Here is an 8,701-nt window from a genome sequence, read left to right on the forward strand (position 1 = left end):
AATAAAAAAAATGAATAACGTGGTCCTAGGAGTTGGTTGGTTCCCTCCCTCTTATCTTCTACAGGTAGACTTGCCTTAAGTCTTATGTTTTCTCTAAATCTTCTTTGTGTTCTTTCCATTTGTATTTGGTCCCTAGAACTTCGGATCAAGAGACAAAACTCCTCAGATAGCATCTCAAGCCTCAACAGCATCACTAGCCATTCCAGCATTGGCAGCAGCAAGGATGCTGATGCAAAAAAGAAGAAAAAAAAGAGTTGGGTAGGTAAAGGTTTGGGGGGAGGGAAGTACGTAGAGCATGGTGGACCGCCTTCACCTCAGCGTAGGGACTGGATCCTTCCAGGATTAGCCAAGACGGAGTCCCTGCTAATCCTAAGCTCCAGTTTGATGTCTGCTCAGAGCAAGGTCTGCTAAATTCCCCTTGCCCTCCACTGTTCCCTACTTGTCCCAAGGCCACCCTCCAACCTTTATATTTAGTATATATCTGCTTTCCTTGGGGCCTCCATACCTTTAGGCCAAATGTATTTGGCAACAGGAGGATGCTGAGAAAATATCTGGAAGGGAGCGGCTAATCAATTTCTTCCCCAAAGCCCCCCACTCCCTTCTATACTGTGGAGAGATTTTATGAACAAAGCTGTTCATTCTCGATGCTCCTAGAGGTTATTTCCTCAATTTTGGGGAAGATTTGTAGAGCTTTCCGGATTACTTCAAAAAGACTCTTTATATTACCTTTGGTTGGTCCAAAGGTAATTTTTATGAGTGTTTTTTTTTTTTTTTTTCCCCTCTCAGATACTCCTAAACTGACTTTGGGTGACCTTTCTGAAATTCTTTAGGCAGGTCTAGAACACTCTTGGCTCCTCTTGCTGACTGTGGTAAGAAGAGCATCCCCAGTTGGAGACTTCTTGCTCCTCCGTCCCCTGTGCAGTAAGACTGTCCCGCAGACCTTTGTATGATGCAGACAGGTGCCAGCTGTGTGAAATGAGTGATTAAGTGTTGCTTCTTTTTTTTTCCCCCCTTCAATATGCTGACTCCAAATCCCTATTTTTTTCCAGGTCTACGAGGTAAGAGACCCGGTTCCTCTCCCCTTATTTTCTCTTTCCCTTTGCCATACCTTCCCTATTTCCAGAGCAACTCCCTTCCCCTAAAAAATGAACAGCCACTCATACCACTAACTGTAACAGCCACCCCGGAGTTCCTAACTCACCCCACTGCATGGTCCATCCGCAGCTGCCCCTGAGGACAGAGGAGTGGTCTGGTTCGGGGTGAAATGGAAAAGTCAAACAAAATTCAAATCTGTTCCCTACTATGTTTGTCTGTTACAAAATTGGCCTGTTGTAAAAGCAGTCAAATTGAACTCCTTCTATCCGGAAAGCGAGCCATCTTATTTTTGATTCCATTAAACCTAGAAACCCAAAATGGAAGCAAATTGCTGGATGAAGGTTATCTTGACCACAATTTCCAGAGACCAGTTCAGTTTGGGTATAACCTGAAGATTTAGCTCTAGAGTAGGATGAACCAGAGATAGGTAGGAGATATAGTCCAGTCTAGGGCACACTCGAGGCATCTCAAAGACTAAAACCCTCTAAGCATCCATGGAGTTTCCCAATACACTTGAAGGATTAGAGTATGATCTAAGACAAACAGAAAGTGAACCCAGAATTTCTGTTACAAACCAGACATCGGAGATCCACTCTAACCCTATCCCAACATTGTGAAGGATGTGGAAAATGGAGTCTATAATCTCAGTCATTAAGGAGTCTACAGTATTGCTGGGGAGACAAAAAATATTGTACGTATGAAATTAATAGCAATCCAATGGTGCCACAATGTTTATTCAGGCAATACATGCTAAAGGAGTTCATAGATGAGCCAGGGGAAACATCTCAAAGGAGGTAAAAGTTAAACTGAGAAGGGATTGTGATAAGTAGAGAGGAGTGTGTTGGAATGTTTTCTATATAGATACTGTCTGATCAGAACAGAAACAGTGGGCAGGGAGAAGACCAGCTTGACTAGAGCACTGCCTGAACAGGGCACAGCACAGATGGGAAGGGCCTGATGATTATTTAAACTTGATTCTTTAGATTAGCCTTTCCCAAAGTGTGTTCCACAGATCACGAGTCCATGGAGATGCTCCTTGAAGAGTGATACCATCATCAAATAAATTTGAGAAACACTGCATTTTCTACAGTGCACATCTAGACAGGGAAAGTTCTAAGATATCCCCCAGCAAAGAATCTTGTTTCACTTGGCTTAATGCATTGTTCCCTGAACTCATTTAACCATGGAACCATAGCCACAAAACACTGAACATCTCCCAGCAGTCTGGCTTTGGGAATACTGAACAGCATGTAGAGCACTAGTCTCACTTAGGATTTCATTGATCTGAGAGAGCTTATGCTCCAGGCAGATTGTAGTCACAGGATCTCTTTCTGCATCCACACACACACACACACACACACACACACACACACACACACATACACATACACACACGGCTTTCCATGAGGCAGTGATATGGAGAAAACTTAATTGGACTGAAAATTAGGAAGCCTGAATTCTAGTCCCAGTGCTTTTTTTCAATTATGCAATTTCAAGCAAGTCAACTCTCTGGCCTTTTCAGCCTCCCTGCTTCATCTCTGCTGAGAACTGAGCTTTGTGGTACTTTCAAGCCCAGACTACTCAGTGATAATGAGTCACCAGGAACCAGCCAGCTACACACATACTCCTCCGCTCACATCCCCGCTGCAGCAAGCTTGATCCTCCTTTATGTCTTGCCTGGTGGAAACCCCAATGCGCACTACCCACCCTCTGTCATCTAACAGCCTTCCTGTGTTCCAGGAGCGACACTTAGAAGGAGCGCCCTCAAATTTTCCTTCTTTTTTCTCACTATCCCAAAGATCTGGCTTGTCTTTGTCCCCTATAACCTTTGACCCCTCCTTGACTCTCTGTCTCTCGCTGCCATTCCCCATCCGTGTCCCCGTGCGTGTGCATGCTGTCTGGGTGCATGTGAACCGTGTGGGACAGGACTCTGTTTGCATCTCTAGCTCACAGCCCTAACACCCAAGCTCATCGACACCGAGATGAAACAAGCTATGGTTGGATTATAATGTCACAAGTACGCTAAGGAAATACTGGGAAATACCCCTTCTTCTAGGACATTTGAAATAGTAGAAAGTGCTTATGGCTGGTTTCAACCATTCTGTGATGTGCTGGGCACAAGAACTAGTAAAAGAAACTTGATACCACTGCCTTCTCTTGTTCTCCACAGAATCGTTTTCTCAGTGTCTGGTTGATAGGAAAACAGATAAATAGATTCTGGGCTGGTGAGCCCTGGTCAGAGGTGGCATCTGAGACCCAGAGTGAGCTGGGTTCTGGTCTGCAGCAGAAGGTGGGGTTGGGTTGCTAGAGGTATACCGTGTGACCTCCGGGAACTTCTCTCTGTCCCCATCAGGGCACGGTTCCCCCATGGGAGAGAGAACACCCCAGTCAACTATAACTGCAGCAGCAGTAAGCCAGAAGGTTCTGCTTGTTCTCTCAGTCCTAATTTCTAGGCAACTTTTCTGTCCATATTCCATGAATCAAGCGAAGCCTCACAGAGAGAGGCTTAGTTACGACAAGTAAATCCCCTGCGTCCTCATCTCTGTCTCAGAAGTCCCAGACCAGTCCTCTCCCGTCCCCAGAGTGGAGTCCTGACGTCTTTCTACCTGGATCTGCTTTTTTCTAGCTTCGAAGTTCCTTCAACAAAGCCTTCAGCATAAAAAAGGGACCCAAGTCAGCGTCCTCGTACTCTGATATAGAGGAGATTGCCACACCTGACTCCTCAGCCCCCTCGTCCCCCAAACTACAGCACGGCTCCACAGAGACTGCGTCACCCTCCATCAAGTCCTCCACCTCATCTTCTGTGGGCATCGATGTCACCGAGTAAGTGCTCCCCACCTCCCTGCCCCCAGCCTGGATCAGTGTAAACTGCTGGCTGGAGTTGGCAGTAAGCCCATCAGACCCTGGACAAGCGCTGCCTTGCTACTGTCCTCTCCCTGGGCATGTGAGACCAGCAGACGGACCTTAGCTCCCATCGCGATTGACTGTCTACGGGCCGCAGGAGCCAAGCCTGCCAGCCGTGCAGCTCGGTCTTCCCTGGCTACTCTAACGCTTCTCCGTGCAGCCTGGCTTGACTCTTGCTTTCTCACAGGGCCCCTGCTCACCCAGCTCCCCACACTAGGCTGTTCCATGCCAATGAGGAGGAGGAGCCGGAGAAAAAGGAGGTATCAGAGCTGCGCTCTGAGCTCTGGGAGAAGGAGATGAAGCTGACAGACATCCGCTTGGAGGCCCTCAACTCTGCCCACCAGCTGGATCAGCTTCGGGAGACCATGCACAACATGCAGGTCAGTATCTGGGAGGAGAGCTGCAGGGAAGGGAAGACTGAGATTTGCTGTCTGGCCAACCCTGCCGCCCTCCCCTGTCCTGTTCTCGCCACAGTTGGAGGTGGACCTGCTGAAAGCAGAGAACGACCGGCTGAAGGTCGCCCCAGGCCCCTCATCAGGCTCCACTCCAGGGCAGGCCCCTGGATCATCAGCTTTGTCATCCCCTCGCCGCTCCCTGGGCCTTGCACTCACCCATTCCTTCAGCCCAGGTCTCGCAGACACAGGTACCTGTTTGGGAGAAAATTCTCTAAGGTGGAGAGAAGAAAAGGGTTCATGTCACTGTTACGCCATTCCAGGTGCGCTGGTGACATCTTCCTTGAGTCAGAGAGGTAACAATGCTTAAACCAAGCAGACACCAGTGTCATGAGACACTAAGTGTTGTTATGGTCCTTCCACTGTAATTACTTTTCAGTTTGGGACCTCTGTTTCTTCTCTGTGGCAGATATTATATATTTGGAAAGGATAATGATGGGAAAGTTTAGGAAAGGCTATGGGTGCTGCTGAAACCACTTGGTCCTCTTTAATCCCCACAGACCTATCACCCATGGATGGCATCAGCACCTGTGGTCCAAAGGAAGAAGTGACCCTTCGGGTGGTGGTGAGGATGCCCCCCCAGCACATCATCAAAGGGGTAAGGAACAAACACAATGCTGTTATATTTATCCAAGAAAATACGGGCTCTGAAGACCCCCAAAACCAAAGTACTCAACTCCTAAGGCCTTGTCAGATCTCCCTTTCTTGGAGTCATCTGCCCTGAGGCTCACGTGCTTCTACCTTGGCCTTACAGGACTTGAAGCAGCAGGAATTCTTTCTGGGCTGTAGCAAGGTCAGTGGAAAAGTTGACTGGAAGATGCTGGATGAAGCTGTTTTCCAGGTGTTCAAGGTAAGGGGTGCCTGTACTCACAGAGGTCGCTCGTCCTCTCACGGGCTACTAAGCCATCCAGGCACTGGGATCCTGGGGACCTCTGCTGCTTTGCAGAGAAATGCCGCATAGGAAAAGCGGATGCTCTTCTCTTCCTCCATCTACTTTCGTTGCCTCTAATGTTCATTCTTTCTAGTGGCTTTTACAGCTGTGTTTGTATCTTTTCAGGGTCTCTCACCTGTTCTTCTTGTTCTCCCCTTGTCTTCTGTCAGGACTATATTTCTAAGATGGACCCAGCCTCCACCCTGGGACTAAGCACTGAGTCCATCCACGGCTACAGCATCAGCCACGTGAAACGAGTGCTGGATACGGAGCCCCCCGAGATGCCTCCTTGCCGTCGAGGTGTCAACAGCATATCAGTCTCCCTCAAAGGTCAGTCTGTGTCTCTTGGGGTGAGGGAGTGCGGCACGGAGGCAGAGAGAGGACCGTAAAATAATCCATCGTGCATTTATTCAACACAAGTTTATTGAGAAACTGTGATGTTTAAGTAAGTGAGATATGAAAAGATGAGTAAGAGCCAGTCCTGACTTTTGTTCCCAGGGACATTTTTGCCAAGCCCTGGCTTCTTACTCCAGCCCTCACCCCCCAGTCCAGAGCATGTCCCTAGAAATGAGATCGAAGTTTTCAAAGCTAGGGGTCAGGGGATTCCAGTGGAACTATGGGGTGAGTGGCTCTGAGTTTCTTCACTGGGCTCCTAGATGAAGAAAGAAAAGCTCTTCGGGGCCCTGGTCAAGACTCACGCTTTCTGGGGTGGGGGTTCAGGTCTGAAGGAGAAATGCGTCGACAGCCTGGTGTTCGAGACGCTGATCCCCAAGCCGATGATGCAGCACTACATAGGCCTCCTGCTCAAGCACCGGCGCCTCGTGCTCTCGGGCCCCAGCGGCACGGGCAAGACCTACCTGACCAACCGGCTGGCCGAGTACCTCGTGGAGCGCTCCGGCCGGGAGGTCACCGAGGGTATCGTCAGCACCTTCAACATGCACCAGCAGTCTTGCAAGGTGCTGCCTCCTGAGACCCCGCCAGCCTGTGTCCGGGCCTCAGCCTACCCCAGGACCTCTCTCGGGCCCATCCCGCCTCGCCATTCCCTTCCGCCCGTCCTCACCTCTGCCTTCCTCTTTCTCCCCCTCTGCTGTGTGCTTTTCCTCTCCCCTCTATCTCATCCCCTTGGCTAGTCTTCCCCCTCCCCTGCCCCCAGTTCTTTTCCAGACATTTGCCCTCAACTGCTTTCTCCACACTTTCCCTTGCCTCTGTTAAGCCACTTTGATTAACCTGCACCCTCTTCATCTCCATCTCACTCTCTGCCGACCCTGTCAATCCCATCCCTTCTCTTTTATTTTCTTCCCTCTACTTCTCTTTTCAATATTACTTGATCTTGAGCTCTCAGGGAGGAAGTACTCAGAACTAAATGGTACATGTTGTGCCCTCCGCTGATGTCTCCTGAGCATCCCCGAATACTCCGGAGTTGGTTCAAATCTTGGCTCTCCCCAGCTGGGGGAGGCTGGTCCATTAATAGTAGTTCATGGTACCAACTTAATGAAAATCCACTTAGGAAATAGCATGTGTTCCCCACCCCTGGGAGATTTAGGGGCCACTGCTTAAGGGGGCTGCTTTAGAGCCTTTGGGACCACCATTTATCAGTCTGTGGTGATCTGGTTCTATAGTCCTATGTCTAAGTACATGGGACAGGAACCAGGGCCCCAGGGAAATCCAAAACTCGCAAAGCTTCTCCAAAATCCTGCGTTCCAAGGCTGATCAAGGTGCTGATTCCTGAGCGCCCACCCACTGCCTTCTTTTATTCCAGGATCTACAACTGTATCTTTCCAACCTGGCTAATCAGATAGACCGGGAGACAGGAATTGGGGATGTGCCTCTGGTGATCCTGCTGGACGACCTCAGCGAAGCAGGTTCCATCAGTGAGCTGGTCAATGGGGCCCTCACCTGCAAGTACCACAAATGGTAAGCTGGGTCAGGACCACGCTCACCGCGATGGCAGGAGGGAGACCCAGTGCAGTGCAGTTTATGAGCTTTCACTGTGTGCACAGGGCAGAAAGCAAGGGTTAAGACAAGTCTAAGTGGATGTTTTCCCCCTTTCTTTCCACAGTCCCTATATTATAGGTACCACCAATCAGCCTGTAAAAATGACGCCCAACCATGGTTTGCACTTGAGCTTCAGGTAAGAACTGTGGCCCTGGATGAACCTCCTGAGCCTAGAAACTAGTTAAAGCATGGGCCAGTGGGGAGTGCAGAGCAAGAGGAAAGAGAAGTAGCCAGAGCCTGTTAGGCAGGGAAGAGAAAGTACGTGTATTTGCTATGTCAGATATAGGGTGGAGGAAGACACTTGAGAGGAAAAGACACAAAGCTAGGAGAGACCCAGGTAGGCTGCTGTTACTAGGATTTTCTGCCAGTTCACCCTGATCCGGGTCAGCGAGGTGAGCTGGTTATCTGAAGAGGGTCACTGATTTGAGAATCAGCTGTACGAGCCCAGGGCTGCTGCCCGGAGTTGAACTGTCCCCACTATTACCTGAGAAGAAACCAGTGGGCATCAGTGAGGGGCAGGCAAGAGGAGGGACGGACTGGCAGGGGATGAATCCTGACAGTGTCCCCATTGCCACTCTGATCCCACTCTCCCCATCCCTGGTGGCAGGATGTTGACCTTCTCCAACAACGTGGAGCCAGCCAATGGCTTCCTGGTCCGTTACCTGAGGAGGAAGCTGGTAGAGTCAGACAGCGACATCAATGCCAACAAGGAGGAGCTGCTTCGGGTGCTCGACTGGGTGCCCAAGCTGTGGTATCACCTCCACACCTTCCTCGAGAAGCACAGCACCTCAGACTTCCTCATCGGTACTGGGGTCCAGCTTCCCTCTTGGGGTCAGGAGGGGCCTCCCCTTTCTGCTCTACCGCGTGGAGGGATGCTCCCTCTTCTTCCTGGCATCTCCGCGTGTGGAGGAGTTGCGGGCCTCGTGGCGTCAGACTTAGAGCCACTTGAGCGCTTGACAAGCCTTCCCAACACAGTTAGCACCATGATTTGGGTAAATCACTTCAACCTTCAGAAAGCTAACCCTTCTCCCTCATTTTTCCCCCACAATTAACAGAAAAAAAAGAGGGAAAGTATGTAGGAGGGAATTAAAAAGCTTGCCTCACTTCCTTAGCTCACTCCCGCCTTCTGAAGCATGATTTATGAGACTGCCAGCCAGGCAGTCCGCACCCATTGTCTTGACAACTCTAAATGTCCTTTAGTCCTTTGGATGCCGGACTCCTCTGCCTGGTTCTAAGGAGTGAAAGAGGCATGCAACTGGGAAGGTCTAGGTCTCAGCCGTCTTCATGGCCTCATCCTTTTCCCTAGGCCCTTGCTTCTTTCTCT

The 8,701-nt window shown here is 49.8% G+C and overlaps 1 protein-coding gene across 1 annotated transcript in view; it reads left to right on the plus strand.

The window, feature by feature from the left end:
* LOC105819612 (neuron navigator 1) overlaps nucleotides 1-8,701 on the plus strand; it is a 103,752-nt gene that overhangs the window by 76,566 nt on the left and 18,485 nt on the right. Inside the window, exons 14-25 of the mRNA XM_012655896.1 lie at nucleotides 137-258; nucleotides 3,722-3,918; nucleotides 4,187-4,379; nucleotides 4,474-4,642; nucleotides 4,952-5,049; nucleotides 5,206-5,301; nucleotides 5,553-5,712; nucleotides 6,103-6,338; nucleotides 7,142-7,296; nucleotides 7,442-7,513; nucleotides 7,985-8,181; nucleotides 8,684-8,697. Coding sequence (XP_012511350.1) covers nucleotides 137-258; nucleotides 3,722-3,918; nucleotides 4,187-4,379; nucleotides 4,474-4,642; nucleotides 4,952-5,049; nucleotides 5,206-5,301; nucleotides 5,553-5,712; nucleotides 6,103-6,338; nucleotides 7,142-7,296; nucleotides 7,442-7,513; nucleotides 7,985-8,181; nucleotides 8,684-8,697 — 1,709 coding nt within the window. The remainder of the gene's footprint in view (nucleotides 1-136; nucleotides 259-3,721; nucleotides 3,919-4,186; nucleotides 4,380-4,473; nucleotides 4,643-4,951; nucleotides 5,050-5,205; nucleotides 5,302-5,552; nucleotides 5,713-6,102; nucleotides 6,339-7,141; nucleotides 7,297-7,441; nucleotides 7,514-7,984; nucleotides 8,182-8,683; nucleotides 8,698-8,701) is intronic.

Source organism: Propithecus coquereli, unplaced genomic scaffold (assembly GCF_000956105.1).
Source record: "Propithecus coquereli isolate 6110/MARCELLA unplaced genomic scaffold, Pcoq_1.0 Scaffold491, whole genome shotgun sequence".
In the NCBI taxonomy this organism is placed as follows: domain Eukaryota; kingdom Metazoa; phylum Chordata; class Mammalia; order Primates; family Indriidae; genus Propithecus; species Propithecus coquereli.